This window comes from Rhinichthys klamathensis, unplaced genomic scaffold (genome assembly GCF_029890125.1).
Source record: "Rhinichthys klamathensis goyatoka isolate OS25496 unplaced genomic scaffold, OSU_Roscu_1.1 h1tg000323l_1, whole genome shotgun sequence".
NCBI lineage: Eukaryota > Metazoa > Chordata > Actinopteri > Cypriniformes > Leuciscidae > Rhinichthys > Rhinichthys klamathensis.
In genome coordinates this window covers 1914086-1937182 of record NW_026606839.1, presented here as the reverse complement: position 1 = coordinate 1937182, position 23097 = coordinate 1914086, and the positions used below count along the sequence as shown (strand labels likewise).

Here is a 23097-nt window from a genome sequence, read left to right as displayed (position 1 = left end):
AGTGTACCTGCTCTCTCTCTCTCTCTCTCTCTCTCTCTCTCTCTCTCTCTCTCTCTCTCTCTCTCTCTCTCTCTCTCTCTCTCTCTGTCTTTGTCTCAGTGTCATGGTCTCTGGGATGAAGATGACCCTAAAATGTCCCGAAAAGATTCGTGTCTTCATCAGGACGAGTCTGTGGAGGAGGAGAAGATGGCGGTCGTGATTCCAGCTGAGGAAGAGAAGAAGAGTTCACCAGCGTACTCGCTGAAGACCGTGAACCTCGGCATGTCCATGGACTCGTCCCAGGTGCTCGTGCATATGCGTTATCCCGAGCATCGGCCTTATCTGCGGCGGCAGAGCACCAGCGGCGGACCGCACTCCTCCCGACGCTCCTCTGTGCGCTCCAAACGCGGTGAGACTTACAGAAATCACTTCACTTTTTAAAGAGACTTGTGGAATGATCTGTCCAACTCAACCCGAGCTGCTGAGTCCGTAGCTATTTTCAAGAAACGGCTGAAGACGAATCTTTTTCGGCAACACTTGATCCATTAATACTAACACTTTGTTTTCTCTAATCTTCTATTCTATTTCTTTGTTTCTTTTTTTTTAACTGTGTTAGGCTAAACTGGGAAGGGTCATAGCACTTATTGTCCTATTGTTAGTTGAACTGCTTCTATTGCTCTCCTCATTTGTAAGTCGCTTTGGATAAAAGCATCTGCTAAATGATTAAATGTTAATGTCAAAACCATTTCATTGTTCTGAACCAGCTGATCTGAGCACAACTCCCAGGCCTGGCGAAGCGTAATCTACTGGAGCGATCTGCAAATCTCTCATGCCTTCAAGGATTTAGTGTACCTGTTAATAACTAATATTTATGATTCACTTTCACCACAAGACAAATGTTTTAACTAAAAGCAAAACTAACCTAAAACGCTAATTTTTCCTGACTGAAACCCAATGACCAGAACAAATTTCTGTTAATTGTTGCAATGTGAAAAAGTAACAATGGTTTAGCAAACAATTTGCACAGAAATTCATTTTTGCTCATATTCCATACATTTACGCCAACTTCTGAACAAATATCTGTGTAAATCATTAACAAAATGGATTTATGAATAAATTCAAATTCACAATACATTCACAATTCGTATATACATTTTGTGTAAATAATTCATAAAATCACTTGGATTTATGAAGAAATGTACACAAACACATTCAAAATTAGTTCAGAACAAATTTCTGTGTAAATAATTTATAAAATCACTTGGATTTATAAAGAAATGTACACAGAATTACATTCAAAATTCGTTCTGAACAAATTTATAGGTACAGGTCCTTCTCAAAAAATTAACATATTGTGATAAAGTTCATTATTTTCCATAATGTAATGATAAAATTGAAACTTTCATATATTTTAGATTCATTGCACACCAACTGAAATATTTCAGGTCTTTTATTGTTTTAATACTGATGATTTTGGCATACAGCTCATGAAAACCCAAAATTCCTATCTCAAAAAATTAGCATATTTCATCTGACCAATAAAATAAGTTTTTTTAATACAAAAAAAAGTCAACCTTCAAATAATTATGTTCAGTTATGCACTCAATACTTGGTCGGGAATCCTTTTGCAGAAATGACTGCTTCAATGCGGCGTGGCATGGAGGCAATCAGCCTGTGGCACTGCTGAGGTGTTATGGAGGCCCAGGATGCTTCGATAGCGGCCTTAAGCTCATCCAGAGTATTGGGTCTTGCGTCTCTCAACTTTCTCTTCACAATATCCCACAGATTCTCTATGGGGTTCAGGTCAGGAGAGTTGGCAGGCCAATTGAGCACAGTAATACCATGGTCAGTAAACCATTTACCAGTGGTTTTGGCACTGTGAGCAGGTGCCAGGTCGTGCTGAAAAATGAAATCTTCATCTCCATAAAGCTTTTCAGCAGATGGAAGCATGAAGTGCTCCAAAATCTCCTGATAGCTAGCTGCATTGACCCTGCCCTTGATAAAACACAGTGGACCAACACCAGCAGCTGACATGGCACCCCAGACCATCAATGACTGTGGGTACTTGACACTGGACTTCAGGCATTTTGGCATTTCCTTCTCCCCAGTCTTCCTCCAGACTCTGACACCTTGATTTCCAAATGACATGCAAAACTGAGCAACAGTCCAGTGCTGCTTCTCTGTAGCCCAGGTCAGGCGCTTCTGCCGCTGTTTCTGGTTCAAAAGTGGCTTGACCTGGGGAATGCGGCACCTGTAGCCCATTTCCTGCACACGCCTGTGCACAGTGGCTCTGGATGTTTCTACACCAGACTCAGTCCACTGCTTCCGCAGGTCCCCCAAGGTCTGGAATCGGTCCTTCTCCACAATCTTCCTCAGGGTCCGGTCACCTCTTCTCGTTGTGCAGCGTTTTTTTCCACACTCTTTCCTTCCCACAGACTTCCCACTGAGGTGCCTTGATACAGCACTCTGGGAACAGCGTATTTGTTCAGAAATTTCTTTCTGTGTCTTCCCTCTTGCTTGAGGGTGTCAATGATGGCCTTCTGGACAGCAGTCAGGTCGGCAGTCTTACCCATGATTGCGGTTTTGAGTAATGAAACAGGCTGGGAGTTTTTAAAAGCCTCAGGAATCTTTTGCAGGTGTTTAGAGTTAATTAGTTGATTCAGATGATTAGGTTAATAGCTCGTTTAGAGACCCTTTTCATGATATGCTAATTTTTTGAGATAGGAATTTTGGGTTTTCATGAGTTGTATGCCAAAATCATCAGTATTAAAACAATAAAAGACCTGAAATATTTCAGTTGGTGTGCAATGAATCTAAAATATATGAAAGTTTCATTTTTATCATTACATTATGGAAAATAATTAACTTTATCACAATATGCTAATTTTTTGAGAAGGACCTCTAAATCATTCATAAAATCACTTGGATTTATGAAGAAATGTACACAGAATTACACTGAAACTTAGTTTTGAACAAATTTGTGTAAATAATTCATAAAATCACTTGGATTTATGAAGAAATGTACACAAACACATTCAAAATTCATTCCGAACTAATTTCTGTGTAAATAATACATAAATGACTTGGATTAATGAAGAAATGTACACAGTTACGTTCAAAATTCGTTCTGAAAAAAAAAGCAATCAGATTTTTCTGTCAGAATAGTTTTTGTGCCTACAAGGAGGGTAATTAATTTTGTACCTACATAAATAATGAATAGAAGAGGGCCCACGACAGAACCCTGAGGAACACCAGTGGTTACTTAAAAATATTTAACATTTTTATGACTTAAATATAAAAAATGCTATCAATATGGTACACAAGAGTCCTGTTAAAATTTATGTGATAGTTAAAAGTAATCAAAAAGTCAAATAATTTGTAATCAGTAATGGACTTGTAAGTAATCTACACATCATGAATCTGGTTGGTCAAGGTCATTTTTTTGAACAGATCAGTGAAAATTACAGGTTATTTTGTTAGATAATGTGATCTTTCTGTTTATTCTGGGGTTTAATTGTGGTGACGTTTGGTACTGGTTTGATTCACAGGCAGTACGAGCGCACAGAACAGCTTTCGTAGAGAAAACAGTGAGCCAGAAGTACCGCAGAAGAACCGGAAAGAAATGATTATGGAGAAGATCCGAGAGCAGCTCATCAAAGCAAAGGTTTACCTGATCAAAAAGTGAGTGTGTGTGCGAAAATAATTCAGATGGACCTGATTTTCTCCACCACTTTCTGTTCCTTTCTTCATATTGATAAAATTTCATTTGATTTACATTCTAAACGATTAATTAAATTGTTAAAGTTTTATGCGTTTATTTGATTACCAAACCTGACAACACCGAATTTCTGAAAAAATAAAACACATTTCATAGGGCACTATTGTGGTTAAAATTTCATTAATTATTAAATTGTTAGTTTTATCAATTCAATTGATTCATTAGACACCCTTTTTGGTTATCTAAATTTAATTAAACCATTAAAACGGAATCCAGAATAATAAAATGGAAAACATGGAATTTGGGTAAAAAACTAAATGGAATTTAGATAAAAATTTAAATATATTTCATAGGGCCCTACTCTTTAAACAATCCAATCAATTCCCAATGGTTAAAAATGAAATGCTGGTCTAGATTTTTCAGATTATGGAAGTAAAATGGGTTATGAATGCCATTTCATGCTGACAGTTTTGGCTGATTGATGTGCACTCTTTCATCCTCATATTTGTAATATATTTTATTAGTCTATATTTTCAGTCTCTGTTTCTCTTCTGTCTTCAGATTGGTTACGATCTATCAGCCCATCCGTCAGTTCTTCTATAACCTGATCCATCCCGAGTACAACGCCGTGACGGATGTTTACGTCTTCATGTTTCTAGCAGACACCGTTGATTTCATCATTATTGTCTTTGGCTTCTGGGCATTTGGGGTAAATTTGAAATTATGTTATTAAATAGAAATTGAAAAAAATAGTATTGAGGGCAAACATTTTTAGAAAAATTTAATTATGGATGCAGTTTGCCTATGCAGGAATTAGATAAGAGTTTCAGATAAAGTTCATACTTAAAATGACCAATCCTCAGTTATTCTTGTTGACGTGCTGTTGTGTGGCTCTGTGCTGATGTGTGTTTTCTCTGGCTCACAGAAACACCAGGGAGGAGCTGATATCACGTCCTCGCTGTCAGAGGACCAAGTTCCCGGGCCGTTCCTCGTCATGGTTCTCATTCAGTTCGGCACGATGGTGGTGGATCGCGCTCTATACCTCCGCAAGACTGTGATGGGAAAAGTGGTTTTCCAGGTCCTCCTGGTGTTCGGCATCCATTTCTGGATGTTTTTTATCCTACCAGGAATCACAGACAGGTAAAGGGATGCTATGAAGTAAATTAGTAAAGCTGTGGATGGATGGATGGATGGATGGATGGATGGATGGATAGGTGGATGAATGGATAGGTGGATGAATGGATAGGTGGATGAATGGATAGGTGGATGGATGATGGATGGATGGATAGGTGGATGGATGGATAGATGGACGAATGGATAGGTGGATGGATGATGGATGGATGGATAGGTGGATGAATGGATAGGTGGATGAATGATTGATGGATGGATGGATGGATAGGTGGATGAATGGATAGGTGGATGAATGATGGATGGATGGATGGATGGAGGATGGATGGATGGATAGGTGGATGGATGGATAGGTGGATGAATGGATAGGTAGATGAATGATGGATGGATGGATAGGTGGATGAATGGATAGGTGGATGGATGATGGATGGATTAATGGATGGATAGGTGGATGAATGGATGGATAGGTGAATGAATGGATAGGTGGATGAATGATGGATGGATGGATAGGTGGATGAATGGATAGGTGGATGGATGGATGGATGGATGGATGGATGAATGGATAGGTGGATGGATGGATGGATAGGTGGATGGATGGATAGGTGGATGGATGGATAGGTGGATGAATGGATAGGTGGATGGATGGATAGGTGGATGAATGGATGGCTGGATAGGTGGATGGATGGATGGATGGATGGATAGGTGGATGAATGGATAGGTGGATGGATGGATAGGTGGATGAATGGATAGGTGGATGGATGGATGGATGGATAGGTGGATGGATGGATGATGGATGGATAGGTGGATGAATGGATGGATAGGTGGATGGATGGATGGATGGATAGGTGGATGAATGGATGGATAGGTGGATGGATGGATGATGGATGGATGATGAATGGATAGGTGGATGGATGGATGGATAGGTGGATGGATGGATAGGTGGATGGATGGATGATGGATGGATAGGTGGATGAATGGATGGATGGATGGATGGATGGATGGATTGATGGATTGATTGATTGATTTTGACTTCCTTGCCAATTCAAATTCACTCTTGAATTGAAAGTTTGCGAGTTCTGCCAGAAATGCTGTCAGTGTCCTCCTTACACACGTTTCATCTTCTCTGCAGGCGTTTCAGTCAGAACACTATCGCTCAGTTGTGGTACTTTGTGAAATGCATTTACTTCGGCCTGTCAGCGTATCAGATCCGATGTGGATATCCGACTCGCATACTGGGAAACTTCCTCACCAAGAGCTACAACTACCTCAACCTCTTCCTCTTCCAGGGGTGAGAAACATGTTTAACGGCAGTTTATGGGTGATGTCGTATGCCATTTATGTTTATATTTATGTGGAATGAGACAGAATCTGTAAAAAAGAATCTCATGTTTTAAAGAAAACCAGTCTGTCTTTATACATAATGGATACACCTGCTTAGTAAGTGTTGTACGTCGAAGGTTTCGCCTGATCCCGTTCTTGACGGAGTTGCGAGCCGTGATGGACTGGGTGTGGACGGACACGACGCTCAGTTTGTCCAGCTGGATCTGTGTGGAGGACATCTACGCACACATCTTCATCCTCAAATGCTGGAGGGAATCGGAGAAGGTAAGAGGGGTTATATATCATCAGGGTATCTGCACACTTTTTAAAGTCAAATTTAAGGCTTTTTAAGACCTGAAGAAATCAAAATTAATACCTTACATTAGGGGTGCGCAATATTGAAAAAAAAATGTCTCAATATTTTCAAAGTTTTGTTGATGATAATTAGATGATATTTTACTGATTGTGTTTGTGTACTGGTACCATGGCTGGTTTAGGCCTGTTGTTGACAGCTGACTCACGAAGATATTCATATTTTTCATATTCTATGCAGTGGTCAGTTCACAGCAGTGAAAGGAATTAACATTTTTTTATTAAAGGGCAATATTTGCAACCTTAAATTGAGTTCCAGGGGCATTTTCACCCATATATGGACTTTTTTTTTTTTTTTTACTTCGAGGTATGCATCACCTTTTATGTCAAATTCTAACATTCAAATTAAATTATATTAGAATAATAACACAATACCACTGTTACCAGTTATATTAAATCATTAAATCAAAATCCATCTTTGCAATGCAGAGGAGACACAGAAGCAGCATCAGAACTGGCATTCATATATTTATACTCCATTTACAATTGCATAAATAAAGCTATGATATATTCAATTCTTTCAATTCTTAATTCAATATTTAAATATGAACTGATTTCTAATTGTAACATTTTAATTACAGGGTACTTTAAATGTGAAACTAAACCCGCCAGTAGGCGGCGGCAAGTCACTGTCTCAGGGAGTCATTCATTCAAACGATTTGTTCAAACGGCTGATTCATTCAGGAACTGCAAGTGATTGTTCATTGAATCGTTAAAATGATTCGTTCAAAACGCGGATTTCAGTCAAGAAATCATCGCTGTCTTTTGCATTGAGACTCTGCTACGGTTTCATTTTGAAATTCTCGTCAGCGAAATAAAGGGAAAACAAACAATATTGACAATATTGTTTATAAAATGTAAAAATGTTAATGTAACTGTTATATAAAATAAATATCATATTTGCTATTGTGCACGGGAAAACAGCCCTCTTGCTGATGTAATATTGTATGATAACAACATATGATATATAAAATACAAAAACTTTATACGTCTATTAGGGAACATACCTATAACTGCACTGACACATCACGCAGTGAAAGCAAGCATGAGAGACAAATGCGATGTCAGCTCGCAGTGCGCCCTCGTACATAGTTAACGTTAAAGTAAAACAATGATTACAATATCATAATAGACAATACACATCGCACACCACTACGCACATAAAGAATGAACTTACAATTGAACTGAAATTAACCAGCTTTCTTCTCCTCTCCTGCTGTTTCGCGTGCAGGAGACAGACGTAATGCTGGCGCGAATGTGACGCGAAATGTCACGTGAACGAGCAAATCCACAAAGAACGAATAGTAAATAAAAAAGTACGCTAATTAGATAGTTTTAATTTGGAAAACATTTAGATATGTCTAACTCAAATTGCCATTGAAAATTTAAGACCTTTCCTAAGTCAAAATAAGACTTTTTAAGGCCATAAATTTTTAAAATCTAATTTAAGACTTTTTAAGGACCCGCGGATACCCTCATTTACTTATTCTTTCAACAAACCTGCTCAGTCCAAAATCCATTCATTTCATTACTTCTGTTTAGAAATACATCAAGTTACTCAAACGACTTTTAAACATATGGTACGTTCTCTTACGTGAAAGGGTAGTATCACAAACAGCATCAAAAACCTATTCTATAGGTATGCACGTTTGAATATATGTGCACAGGTATGTAGTCCTTCCCTAAAAAACCAACCCTCACCAATTAACCAATTACAGCAATGCATTGCCGGACCGCATCCGTGTGCAGTGTGGATGCTCTTAATTTAGGACCTAAAATAAATACGCACCGCATATGCACTGCAAGCAGATCATGTGGGCGTAAAGCAACATCCTAACCAGTGTGTGTGTCATGTCTCAGCGAAACCCTCAGCCTCGCGGGCAGAAGAAGAAGAAGGTTGTGAAGTATGGGATGGGGGGCATGATCGTGATGCTTCTGATCTGCATCGTTTGGTTCCCGCTGCTCTTCATGTCTCTGGTCAAATCTGTGGCAGGAGTGGTCAACAGTCCACTGGACGTGTCCGTCACACTCACGCTCGGAGGACTTCAGGTGCACCTTACGTTCAAGCATGCTCATTTCACATTTCTGACAGTTTCTACATCCCGTAAAAACAGACAAACATTGTATTGTTTCAGATGTTTCTCCTAAGAAATCAAAATAGACACAAATGAGCCATAGTTTTCATCCAGTATAGAATAAATGGAAAGAATCTCAGATCATTTAATGAGAAATGTTTGCGTTTATATTGAGGTCTCTGCAGTGATATTTTATTATTCATGTGCTATTTATTAATATTTGGAGTAAGCTTAGATTTTTGTTTATGTTTTCAGTTCTCATTTGAATTTTAGTTTTAGTTTTAGAAGTTTTAGTCATTTTTATTTTCTATTTAGCTTTAATTTATTTTTCTTTCTAATTATAATTTATGGTTAAAATGTATTTAGTGTTGTTTTTATTTTTAGTTTAAGATTTTGTCTTTTTATGTTTTTTTGTCATTTTTATTAATTATAATATTGTTTTTCTGTGGTGTTTGCTTTGTTTCTATTTAATTTATTTTTCTTTATTGTTATTATTGTTTTCATTTTTCATTTTAGAGTAGTCTGACATTTTAATTAGTTAGTTATTGAAATTATTTTTTCTGTTTTAGTAATTTTACTACTTTTTTAAAACGTACACTTATCTCAGTTAGTCAGCAAGACAATGTTGTAATCTAATATTTTTATTTCATCTTAATTTTAATGACAAATAGTTTTACTCGTGTAAAAGTCTCCATTTGATCTCGGATATATTTAGTCTTTTCTTATTCAGATCTTAGGTTGCTTATCGTTTGATAATCAACATGGCTTTCTTTTTTCCACTTTTGCGTTGTGTTTTCCAGCCGATCTTCACAATGAGCGCCCAGCAGAACAATATAAAAGATGTGGATCCCTCACAGTTTAATGCGTTCATGAAGAGCTACAAAACTAATGCAGTAAGGGACTCTGTTTCTGTTAACAAATCACAGTGGCTCCTTTGTATTTTTATGGCATGAACATGTTTTTTGTGATGCACCCGATATACAAAAATTATTTCAGATTGCTGATTGTTGAGGCCCATTATAATAATTCACATTTCACTGCAGAACCAACATGAAAATAAGAAATTATATTTTGCATGGATAAAATGAAACTTATTTTGTAGGACTATAAGTATTTTTTTTTATTTTGCATTGTGACAAAAAGCTAATATTGCCTGCCGCTGATGAATTGTGAAATGTCTCAATGCTTGTGTCTCCTGCAGAACGCCATGCTGTTCCTGGAGTCTTATACTTACGAGGATTTGAAAATAGCTCATCTAGAAGGAAGTTCAAACGCGCTCTGGACCATCAGCCCCCCGAGCAAGAAGAACCTCATCGAAATGCTCAAAGGACCGCATTTCTCTCTCACCATGACCTGGTCCATACAGAGGTAGAGTTCAACATCACAGCTCTTATAATAACCTGGCCTGCTAGTGCATGATGGGTAAATCTCACAGCAACATGTGCAGGTTTCAACCAATATTATTTATATAAATGTAAAGTTATTTTATGCTTTATTATAAATGTAGTGCTGAAAAGGTGGCGGGGCCACATAAGGTCTACTGACACTGCCTAGTGATTTTTTTTTTTCATCAATCAGCATAAATTAAAGGCAGTTCAACAGATAAAATCATATGTATATATATATATAAACTCTTATTTCAGTCGACATTTATTTTTATTATATTTTTCATCTAATGCTGGGTACACACTAAAAGATTTTTTCAAAATCGTATAAGATTTTCAAATTGTGAGAGACCACAAACATGAGGATACAAAATTAAACCGTTTTGCTCCTATGGTGCTCCACACACAGACAGATTTTCGTCTTGTCATAAAAAAAGTCTAACTATAGTATTTCTTTGGTTATACAAATGTTCAATTCACCTTTTATAAAACCATGGTTAATTTTCGGTCTATCTCTCTCTGTCACACACACTAATCATGTGTACTGGTTCACCTGTCCTTATGTGGACGTCCCATATTAGGCGTAATGGTTTTTATACTTTATATTACATTTTCTAACCCCTTCCCCCAACCGGTATACCCAACACAGAAAAGTTTATGCATTATTACATTTGAATAAATATGGGTCCTCATAATGTAGGTCAAACCAGTACACACACACACACACAAATCTATGCTTTTGCTATTTGGTTAGCTATCTGGTACATCCATTGCAGAATTTACTTCTGACCAACGCTTCTCCATGTCAAGTTTATTGTGGGATGTTTTACACGACACGTTGTATAAACACTCGTGCTGTTGACACAAATCGACAAGCTGATCCTCCATCTCTGCTGTCCAAATACATCGTCCGGCGTTTGTTATGCTTCCGTCTTCAGTCGGCTTGCTTTCTGATTGGATATTGTTGCGTTTCACGTGATAGAAAATCGGTCCAAAATCAGCCCGATTATCTTGTGGTGTGTACCCAGCATACGATTTATTTTTATTTCAGCTTTCTTCAATTAACAAAGAAAAGTGTTTAAAAAAAAAAAAAAGTTTTATTTAACGATAATAACCCTGATGAGAATCCGTTCTGCATATAATGCATACGACAGACTGAGGTTTTCAGTTGATTTCATTTCAGTTGTGTATTGCTGTATTTGTCCATTAGGAACCTCAGTTTAGGTGCCAAAGCTGAAACAGCAATGGGAAAACACCAAATAGATCTGGATGATGAAACCAGAAATCAACTAAGGAGTCTACTGAGTGATGGCAACAAACCTGAGCACAAAGAAGTTCCAGTGTGAGTTTAAGCATCTCAATACTAATAGGGAACAATCACAGTCTGTATATTTTCTTTTCTTTTTTCTCTTGGCTGAATGGTAAATTGTAACGTTTTTTTCAAGGCTCATCAAAAATATTTTTCCAAGATACATCAGAGCACCAAGCGACTCCAACGCCAAGCCTATTGAACAGCTTTACCCCGAAAGTACAGAAGGTCTCCGCCATTATCTACGCCTTTGCTACATTGATATGCTTTTCTACAGCCATCAACATGTCTTATTTCTCTTCACTCTCCCATGTGATCCCTAAGGTGGACAATACATGAACATCACGCTCTCTTTACACAAGACCAACCAAAGCAGCTCGGAGAGCGTTCAGGAGTGGTGGATCGTGAATCAGACAGATCGAGGCCCCTTAAAAATTCCATTCAAGAATGCAACCGAATCTGGTCTGGAGATCTACATCCTCAGTGACCAAGTCAGTCCGCCCAGTCTGGGCTTTCTGGCTGGTTATGGGTAAGTGACATTGCCAGTCGCAAGTTATCTTTCTGTCCTCTCTAATGGAAAAAAAATGTGCGGTACTAGAAGTCTTTTTTCCAATCATTTTTCCAATGGGAATTTAAAAAAAACTCTTCATTAAAGAGTTATAAGCCATAAATCAAGCCTACGAGGTGAATTACAACACTTCGAACTAGGGCTGCACGATTAATCGAATTTTAATCACGAATCACAAATTCGCGTGATCGAGCGATATTTTAAATGCGTCATTTCATTCACAGAACGCTCCGTATCAAAGTTTTTTTTTTTTTTGCAAAGCCAATCTAGCGCTCCGTAAACCACTGTCTGATCACGTGCCTCCATGAGCCCCAGTGCGCGAGAGAGACCGAGTGTGTCTGCGCGCGAGCGACAGTGCACGAGAGAGACCGAGTGTCCATGAGCGCGCTCGAAAGTGCGCGAGAAATTCAGAGTGTGTCTGCATGCGAGCGACAGCGCGCGAGAGATACCGATTGTGTCTGCACGAGAGAGAGACCGAGCGACAGCGCCCGAGAGATACCGATTGTGTCTGCAGGAGAGAGAGACCGAGCGACAGCACCCGAGAGATACCGATTGTGTCTGCACGAGAGAGAGACCGAGCGACAGCGCCCAAGAGATACCGATTGTGTCTGCACGAGAGAGAGACCGAGCGACAGCGCGCGAGAGATACCGATTGTGTCTGCACGAGAGAGAGACCGAGCGACAGCGCGCGAGAGATACCGATTGTGTCTGCACGAGAGAGAGACCGAGCGACAGCGCCCGAGAGATACCGATTGTGTCTGCGCGAGAGAGAGACCGAGCGACAGCGCGCGAGAGAGATACCGATTGTGTCTGCGCGAGAGAAAGACCGAGCGACAGCGCGCGAGAGATACCGATTGTGTCTGCGCGAGAGAGAGACCGAGCGACAGCGCGCGAGAGATACCGATTGTGTCTGCGCGAGAGAGAGACCGAGCGACAGCGCGCGAGAGAGACCGAGCGACAGCGCGCGAGAGATACCGATTGTGTCTGCGCGCGAGAGAGACCGAGCGACAGCGCGCGAGAGATACCGATTGTGTCTGCACGAGAGAGAGACCGAGCGACAGCGCGCGAGAGATACCGATTGTGTCTGCACGAGAGAGAGACCGAGCGACAGCGCCCGAGAGATACCGATTGTGTCTACGCGCGAGAGAGACCGAGCGACAGCGCCCGAGAGATACCGATTGTGTCTGCGCGAGAGAGAGACCGAACGACAGCGCGCGAGAGAGATACCGATTGTGTCTGCGCGAGAGAGAGACCGAGCGACAGCGCGCGAGAGATACCGATTGTGTCTGCGCGAGAGAGAGACCGAGCGACAGCGCGCGAGAGAGACCTAGCGACAGCGCGCGAGAGAGACCTAGCGACAGCGCGCGAGAGAGACCGAGCGACAGCGCGCGAGAGATACCGATTGTGTCAGCGCGAGAGAGAGACCGAGCGACAGCGCGCGAGAGAGACCTAGCGACAGCGCGCGAGAGAGACCGAGCGACAGCGCGCGAGAGAGACCTAGCGACAGCGCGCGAGAGATACCGATTGTGTCAGCGCGAGAGAGAGACCGAGCGACAGCGCGCGAGATTTACCGATTGTGTCTGCGCGAGAGAGAGACCGAGCGACAGCGCGCGAGAGAGACCGAGCGACAGCGCGCGAGAGATACCGATTGTGTCTGCGCGCGAGAGAGACCGAGCGACAGCGCGCGAGAGATACCGATTGTGTCTGCGCGAGAGAGAGACCGAGCGACAGCGCGCGAGAGAGACCGAGCGACAGCGCGCGAGAGATACCGATTGTGTCTGCGCGCGAGAGAGACCGAGCGACAGCGCGCGAGAGATACCGATTGTGTCTGCACGAGAGAGAGACCGAGCGACAGCGCGCGAGAGATACCGATTGTGTCTGCGCGTGAGAGAGACCGAGCGACAGCGCGCGAGAGATACTGATTGTGTCTGCGCGTGAGAGAGACCGAGCGACAGCGCGCGAGAGATACCGATTGTGTCTGCGCGCGAGAGAGACCGAGCGACAGCGCGCGAGAGATACCGATTGTGTCTGCGCGAGAGAGAGACCGAACGACAGCGCGCGAGAGAGATACCGATTGTGTCTGCGCGAGAGAGAGACCGAGCGACAGCGCGCGAGAGATACCGATTGTGTCTGCGCGAGAGAGAGACCGAGCGGCAGCGCGCGAGAGATACCGATTGTGTCTGCACGAGAGAGAGACCGAGCGACAGCGCGCGAGAGATACCGATTGTGTCTGCGCGAGAGAGAGACCGAGCGACAGCGCGCGAGAGATACCGATTGTGTCTGCGCGCGAGAGAGACCGAGCGACAGCGCCCGAGAGATACCGATTGTGTCTGCGCGCGAGAGAGACCGAGCAACAGCGCGCGAGAGATACCGATTGTGTCTGCGCGAGAGAGAGACCGAGCGACAGCGCGCGAGAGATACCGATTGTGTCTGCGCGAGAGAGAGACCGAGCGACAGCGCGCGAGAGATACCGATTGTGTCTGCACGAGAGAGAGACCGAGCGACAGCGCCCAAGAGATACCGATTGTGTCTGCGCGAGAGAGAGACCGAGCGACAGCGCCCGAGAGATACCGATTGTGTCTGCACGAGAGAGAGACCGAGCGACAGCGCGCGAGAGATACCGATTGTGTCTGCACGAGAGAGAGACCGAGCGACAGCGCCCGAGAGATACCGATTGTGTCTGCACGAGAGAGAGACCGAGCGACAGCGCCCGAGAGATACCGATTGTGTCTGCACGAGAGAGAGACCGAGCGACAGCGCGCGAGAGATACCGATTGTGTCTGCACGAGAGAGAGACCGAGCGACAGCGCGCGAGAGATACCGATTGTGTCTGCGCGAGAGAGAGACCGAGCGACAGCGCCCGAGAGATACCGATTGTGTCTGCACGAGAGAGAGACCGAGCGACAGCGCCCGAGAGATACCGATTGTGTCTGCACGAGAGAGAGACCGAGCGACAGCGCCCGAGAGATACCGATTGTGTCTGCACGAGAGAGAGACCGAGCGACAGCGCCCGAGAGATACCGATTGTGTCTGCGCGAGAGAGAGACCGAGCGACAGCGCCCGAGAGATACCGATTGTGTCTGCACGAGAGAGAGACCGAGCGACAGCGCCCGAGAGATACCGATTGTGTCTGCACGAGAGAGAGACCGAGCGACAGCGCCCGAGAGATACCGATTGTGTCTGCACGAGAGAGAGACCGAGCGACAGCGCCCGAGAGATACCGATTGTGTCTGCACGAGAGAGAGACCGAGCGACAGCGCGCGAGAGATACCGATTGTGTCTGCACGAGAGAGAGACCGAGTGACAGCGCCCGAGAGATACCGATTGTGTCTGCACGAGAGAGAGACCGAGCGACAGCGCGCGAGAGAGATACCGATTGTGTCTGCACGAGAGAGAGACCGAGCGACAGCGCGCGAGAGATACCGATTGTGTCTGCACGAGAGAGAGACCGAGCGACAGCGCGCGAGAGATACCGATTGTGTCTGCACGAGAGAGAGACCGAGCGACAGCGCGCGAGAGATACCGATTGTGTCTGCACGAGAGAGAGACCGAGCGACAGCGCCCGAGAGATACCGATTGTGTCTGCACGAGAGAGAGACCGAGCGACAGCGCGCGAGAGAGATACCGATTGTGTCTGCACGAGAGAGAGACCGAGCGACAGCGCCCGAGAGATACCGATTGTGTCTGCACGAGAGAGAGACCGAGCGACAGCGCGCGAGAGATACCGATTGTGTCTGCACGAGAGAGAGACCGAGCGACAGCGCGCGAGAGATACCGATTGTGTCTGCGCGAGAGAGAGACCGAGCGACAGCGCCCGAGAGATACCGATTGTGTCTGCACGAGAGAGAGACCGAGCGACAGCGCCCGAGAGATACCGATTGTGTCTGCACGAGAGAGAGACCGAGCGACAGCGCCCGAGAGATACCGATTGTGTCTGCACGAGAGAGAGACCGAGCGACAGCGCCCGAGAGATACCGATTGTGTCTGCGCGAGAGAGAGACCGAGCGACAGCGCCCGAGAGATACCGATTGTGTCTGCACGAGAGAGAGACCGAGCGACAGCGCCCGAGAGATACCGATTGTGTCTGCACGAGAGAGAGACCGAGCGACAGCGCCCGAGAGATACCGATTGTGTCTGCACGAGAGAGAGACCGAGCGACAGCGCCCGAGAGATACCGATTGTGTCTGCACGAGAGAGAGACCGAGCGACAGCGCGCGAGAGATACCGATTGTGTCTGCACGAGAGAGAGACCGAGTGACAGCGCCCGAGAGATACCGATTGTGTCTGCACGAGAGAGAGACCGAGCGACAGCGCGCGAGAGAGATACCGATTGTGTCTGCGCGAGAGAAAGACCGAGCGACAGCGCGCGAGAGAAAGACCAAGCGACAGCGCGCGAGAGAGATACCGATTGTGTCTGCGCGCGAGAGAGACCGAGCGACAGCGCGCGAGAGATACCGATTGTGTCTGCGCGAGAGAGACCGAGCGACAGCGCGCGAGAGATACCGATTGTGTCTGCGCGAGAGAGACCGAGCGACAGCGCCCGAGAGATACCGATTGTGTCTGCGCGAGAGAGAGACCGAGCGACAGCGCGCGAGAGATACCGATTGTGTCTGCGCGCGAGAGATACCGATTGTGTCTGCGCGAGAGAGAGACCGAGCGACAGCGCGCGAGAGAGACCGAGCGACAGCGCGCGAGAGATACCGATTGTGTCTGCGCGCGAGAGAGACCGAGCGACAGTGCGCGTGAGAGACCGAGTGTGAGCATTAGTAAATTGGTACATACATACTACATAATTACTATACAAGAAGCATGAATGTTCGATTAATGGACTCCAATAATCAATAGGCCTTCTACAAACATCTTGTTTTGAACTATTGTTTAATAAATAGAAACACATAAACTTTCATATAGAGGATTAAATAGATTAAATTTATGCAGTAAGATTTCACAACTAATCACTAGCACTGTACCACAACATTTTACATTTCTTAAGCTCAAATAACAATAACATATAATTTCATCCATTAATCGAGCTTCCATAGTGCATAGTTCTGCCTTGAAATGTTCTCATTTGGTGACATTCTGTTATGGAATATTTGTTTTTTATTGATTGTATATTTTGCGCGTTTTATTTACATCCATTATGCAGGTACAATGCAAGTTTATATTTTGCTTTCTAAAATATATTTACTCAATGTAAAATAGTGCCCTGTTGAAGTTTTGCTACATTTTCTTTATTGTTTTCTTTATTTTTTATTTATTCTTTAAAGAGATGCACTGAATTTTGGTGAATAAGAGGACCGGTTTTATTTTGATGCACTAGTTGTACATTAGCAGGAATGTAGCACAATATGGATGTGAAAGCAGTTATAATTAGCCTATGTGACAATAAAATTTGTTTTGGTTAAAATCAACAAATAATCGTGATAATTAATCGTGATCTCGATATTGATTAAAATAATCGTGATTATCGTTTTGGCCCAAATCGTGCAGCCCTACTTGGAACTTTGATTTGAAGCAAAACAAATGTTGAAAAGACAAAGATACAAGACTGTGTGAGGGAAAGAACTACAATCCCATGAAGCTTTGAGAACAGCATAATCGAATTAAAAACAATGGAGAAATATAAAACTACTAATTTATAAATGTGTATATATATATAGATCGACTCGATTACGTCATTCGCAGTGCTTCATGGGAGTGGGCGGAGCTAAAGAGCTCTTTTGGAGCGTGTTGTTTTTTACGACTCTCTGATTGGTGTAATTTTCTCTACAGCATCATGGGTAATGTAGTTTTTCACCAGGAATTCCACTGTTAAACATGATTATTTTAAAAATAAGCTGAAATAGTTCGGGCTGACGGCTTCAACAGAAGCAAATACCATCCATTAACAAACTTGTAGCTCACAGTATTTCTGTCACTAAAGATTTATAAGTTATCGTTCAAAATCAATTTCCCTTTGGAGAAATTCAATGGAGGTTTTACATTTTCGGACCCGACTCTTGCGCTCTATAGACAATTCGCCTTTGGCTAAGCCCCGCCCCCCTTAGTTACTGTTGCTACGTCCGACAAACAAACTTCATCTGGGCTCTGGTATCAACATGGCTTATGCTGTGACAGCTCTTCCTGCTGAAATTTTATCAAACTTTTATAAAGCAGCAAATAAAGTGTCCGATAGAAGTAGGCAAAAGCTGCTGCAATATACGTTCGAAGGCTATATTCACGACATACAGGTGAAACGCAAGGAACAACAAGGCATCCAAACAGAGGCAAAAGCATACGGTCACAGTCAAACAATGACCCACCGCATATCCTACTAATGGAGATGGAGGCTGGGACTCACAATATCAAGGAGCAACACTGTTCATGCAAAGCTGGAGGTCTCTATTCACTTCTATAATCGTTATTACAAAGCAAACGGACTACGCGAGTATAACGTTGTATTTATTAGCAGTGTGTGCTAGACGACACTTGTCAGGATTTGACTTCGGTTTGGGAAGGGAAAAAAACGGACACCCCCCTCCAACCTCTCTGAGAAACGCATATCTGTGTTACAAATGCCCCAGGCACAACGTTTAACCATATTTTTGATAAAACTACGACGGTAATAGCCGGCCGAGACCAAAAATATGAGACGCCTGTGTTAAAGTCAATGGAGCGCTGTGAAAAAGTGTCGGACCTCTGTGGGAGCTCATTCTTGGCTGCGCTGTGATTGGTCAATCTACATTCTAGGGTGTGGCTTAGCCAAAGGCAAATTAAACATACTTGTCATGGTCGGTTACAAATAAAACTCACAATACTAACATTAAAGAGATTTATAGTGTGTTGCAATGAATACTTTCTTAGCTGAGTGATTTCCGTTGAATACAGGGATATACAACACAAAATAAATAAATAAATACCTCTAATAATATAACATATGCTGTGAATCCCTAATTATATCCATCTGAACACGATTTGATCAGGAACTTGATGAAACTGTGTAATTCATGTGCTTTGTTGAGTTAAACGTAACCTGCGTGTGCACAGGATCATGGGTCTCTACATGTCGGTGGTTCTGGTTATCGGAAAGTTCGTGCGAGAGTTCTTCAGCGGGATCTCGCACACCATCATGTTCGAAGAGCTTCCCAACGTGGACCGAATCCTCAAGCTCTGCACCGACATCTTCCTGGTCCGAGAGACGGGAGAACTGGACCTGGAGGAAGACCTGTACGCCAAGCTCATCTTCCTCTACCGCTCTCCAGAAACCATGATCAAGTGGACCAGAGAGAAGAGCGAGTGAGGATGAGCTTCCGAGTAACTAACCGTAAGCAGGAATTGACTGAACCGGAGAACAGTTGTTCTTCATGCTAACTGATGAAACATTAGCACTCATGATGTGCGGTGTTCACCCACTCGCTAGTGTTTTAAAGGGCTTGACAAGTGATGAACTTCAGGGCTTCCAGGCATGCGCCACTTTGAATACGACTTTGACCTTTGGGAGTGCATGCGACATGAGGGCAGACATAGACGGGAAACACTGAACCTGCTTTAGACTTCGGTCTAGGACAAAAACGGTTTTGCAGGAAGCAGAACCGAAGCCCTATAGGCGGCGCTGTGAATTATGTGACAATCTCTATTTGCCTTATTTCATTTGTACAATCAACTAAACACATCATTATTCACTACCTTTCTCAGGAATACATACGGATCATTTCACGACGACGGGATATCAACCATTTTTTTTTCTCATGTACAACAAAGTAATGAAGAGGAACGTACACAACCGTAATAGCTTTTCTCCTTCGGGACTTTAAGGAGATCGTCCATAATTTATGAACACAGATTTGGGACGTTAAGTGTTTTAGTTTTTTCATAACTAAAGGGAGATTATCACATTACATTACAATGAATACGTTTCAGCAACTCTAAGTTTATTGTTTGATTATTGCCTCGTTCAGACGAATTTTGAGTGATTTTATGAATTTTTTACACAGAAAATTATTCAGAACGAATTTTGAATGTAACTCTGTGTACATTTCTTCATAAATCCAAGTTGATTTATGTATTATTTACACAGAAATTTGTTTGGAATGAATTTTGAATGTGTTTGTGTACATTTCTTCATAAATCCAAGTGATTTTATGAATTATTTACACAAATTTGTTCAAAACTAAGTTTCAGTGTAATTCTGTGTACATTTCTTTATTTAAATCCAAGTGATTTTATGAATGATTTACCCATAAATTTGTTTAGAACAAATTTTGAATGTAATTCTGTGTACATTTCTTTATAAATCCAAGTGATTTTATAAATTATTTACACGGAAATTTGTTCTGAACTAATTTTGAATGTGTTTGTGGATATTTCTTCATAAATCCCAAGTGATTTTATGAATTATTTACACATAAAATGTATATACGAATTGTGAATGTATTGCGAATTTGAATTTATTCATAAATCCCATTTTGTTAATGATTTACACAGATATTTGTTCAGAAGTTGGCGTAAATGTATGGAATATGAGCAAAAATGAATTTCTGTGCAAATTGTTTGCTAAACCATTGTTACTTTTTCACATTGCAACAATTAACAGAAATTTGTTCTGGTCATTGGGTTTCAGTCAGGAAAAATTAGCGTTTTAGGTTAGTTCTGCTTTTAGTTAAAACATTTGTCTTGTGGTGAAAGTGAATCATGAATATTAGTTATTAACAGGTACACTAAATCCTTGAAGGCATGAGAGATTTGCAGATCGCTCCAGTAGATTACGCTTCGCCAGGCCTGGGAGTTGTGCTCATCAGAAAGTTGTTTGTACATGGGGAATAACTTGACTCACATTTGTACTACGTACTTTGAGCAATACGACAGGCGGGGTGACCGTAAAGGACATGAAATCCATTTTTATTGTACACCTTTGGCAGCCATACTCAGGAAAGAGCTTTCTATGGATCAGGGTCTCATGGATATACCGCTGGAGTCTCCGCTAGGCTGTAGATTTACGATCGGATCATGTTCAATATGACTATCGACGTGAGCTCCACGCTATGGATCGTGTTGTGGTGATGCTTGAGGAGAATATTGTTTTGAGTCCATCTCTGAACTATGCATTAAAGACAATGTAGCATGAATGAAAAAAATAATAATGTTTGACATGAAACGCTTTCATTACCTTGTGTGTGCAGAACTTTTACAGCAACATCAAAAAAAGGGGGAAAAAAGAAAACTGTACCTGGATGAAACAGGAAATGGGAGTTTATTGACTTCAAATAAAGCACACGATTAAACACACGGCTTTTGTTGCCAGTATTTCTCTTTTTTTTTTTCATGTACACTACCATTCAAAAGATTGGGGTTTGTAAGATTTTTCAACAAAATATGAAACTGTTTTCAACATTGATAATAATAAATGTTGATCTCAGCATATTAGAAGGATTATGTGACACTGAAGACTGGAGTAATGATGCTGAAAATACAGCTTTGAATCACAGGAATAAATTACATTTTACATTATATTCAAATATAAAACAGTTATTTTAAACGTTAATAATATTTCACTGTTTTTACTGTATTTTTTATCAAATAAATATAGCCTTGGTGAGTATGAGACTTCTTTCAAGAATATTTAAAAAGCCCAAACTTTTGATATTACTTACAACTAAACAAATACAATCCTTTTAAATGCAAAGTAAAACAAACAGGGATTTTGTCAGAGCAAACCTTTCACCTCAATTAAAGAATCAACATACTATTGGATTTAATATAAAGGATAATGATATTGTGCACCAGGAGAGCTGTTTATTGCTGTGTACAATAAATAAAACGTAATAATATTTTATAAAAATGTTTCTTTGTGGTTTTAGTTTTGGTCAACAATAATAACCATGGCTTGGAATTATTCTCTTTCCTAATTTCTCCATAAAGCATGGGTTGTAGATCCACAAGGAAACACCTTTAGCCAAACCACGTATAGATTGTGATTTTTATTATGTATTTTTTTGCATCATTATGTCTGCCAGGTTGTTGATTTGAAAAGGCAGCATGACACCTCACTCGACAGCGACAATTTCAACAACACTTAAAATAAGTTACTGTACATGGTGGACAATTACATAATATTTTACAAATTTGATCAATCACTTTGACATCACAGACTGTTCACAAATAAAAATAATTAACAAATTCTGTACACACGACTACACATTTTTCTTACCAAATTAAAAGAAAACATTTCTAAATGTATATATTGTACAACAATATGATCACACAGATACATCAGTGCTTATATCTAAGACTGTCTTTACATTTCTGCACCACTAAGCAGCATCGAAATTATATTTCAATCGGTTCAACTTGAGTGGAACACCGGTTCAACCAATGGTGTGAGTTTTGGGGCGGGACTATCTGTTTGATTGACCAATGGAAGACAAGTGTGTGTAACTTGCTTGAAAACACTGCAGTCAACAGAGTGCTACAATGATGATGTATTTTTGTAAGCCAAAACACGAAAACAAGCATTTAAGGGGTCATGAATTGAGAAATCAAATTTTCCTTGATCTTTTGACATGTAAGAGGTCATTGTACTATAAAAACATCCTGTAAGATTCTGAACTCAAAACTTCATTGTTAGTCCAAAAACAGAAATAAATAAATAAATCCAAGGTCAGAAAATGACTCATTTGGATTTTTGTCCCATTATGCCGTTATAGTGCGACGAAAGACCGCCTCTTTACAATCATATCAGCGCCTACTTCTCCATCATTGCACATTTGGCCACGCCCACTGACACATTAGTGAGATGAGAAGACTTAAAAAAATAACATTACCTTCCGGGGGATCCTAATCGGGGCAAGTGCTTATTGAAAGTGCTTATTTATATTGAAATATGTGAAAGTCTCAGTAGAGCATTATTGGTTTGTTCGGTACATTTCACTGTGGATTCTTTGGTAAATCAGTCGCATTTTCGGCGCAAGCTTTGCAAACAGACCTTTACTGCAAGATATGGACCCGACAGTAATGCCACAACATGCAAGTACCCGTGTTAATTCTAATTCCTGATCTGTGATATGTGATGATTCATGTACAGTCTCAAAATCATTTATTGCTGTTTATGCATCAGTAAATCAAACCAGTGACTTATGATGAACTTCACATAGTTTCTCTTAGTATCATGAAAATAATTTGTGATTATATACAGAAAGCGATCAAAGAACGCTCCCTTTATAAACGCTGGAGCTGTCAATCACACAGCGCGAGTTTATCAGGAC

At 41.8% G+C, this 23097-nt stretch overlaps 1 protein-coding gene across 4 annotated transcripts in view; it reads left to right on the top strand.

Moving 5' to 3' along the window:
* LOC130105607 (piezo-type mechanosensitive ion channel component 2) overlaps positions 1-19162 on the top strand; it is a 144666-nt gene extending 125504 nt beyond the window's left edge. For all 4 annotated transcript variants that reach the window (XM_056271671.1, XM_056271672.1, XM_056271669.1 and 1 more), the window contains 13 exons: positions 100-388; positions 3528-3660; positions 4259-4406; positions 4623-4837; positions 5955-6113; positions 6283-6430; positions 8378-8566; positions 9393-9485; positions 9794-9960; positions 11188-11319; positions 11423-11505; positions 11611-11815; positions 18884-19162. In XM_056271671.1, coding sequence (XP_056127646.1) covers positions 100-388; positions 3528-3660; positions 4259-4406; positions 4623-4837; positions 5955-6113; positions 6283-6430; positions 8378-8566; positions 9393-9485; positions 9794-9960; positions 11188-11319; positions 11423-11505; positions 11611-11815; positions 18884-19136 — 2214 coding nt within the window. In that variant the 3' untranslated portion in view covers positions 19137-19162. The remainder of the gene's footprint in view (positions 1-99; positions 389-3527; positions 3661-4258; positions 4407-4622; positions 4838-5954; positions 6114-6282; positions 6431-8377; positions 8567-9392; positions 9486-9793; positions 9961-11187; positions 11320-11422; positions 11506-11610; positions 11816-18883) is intronic.
* The last annotated feature ends 3935 nt before the right edge of the window (positions 19163-23097 follow it).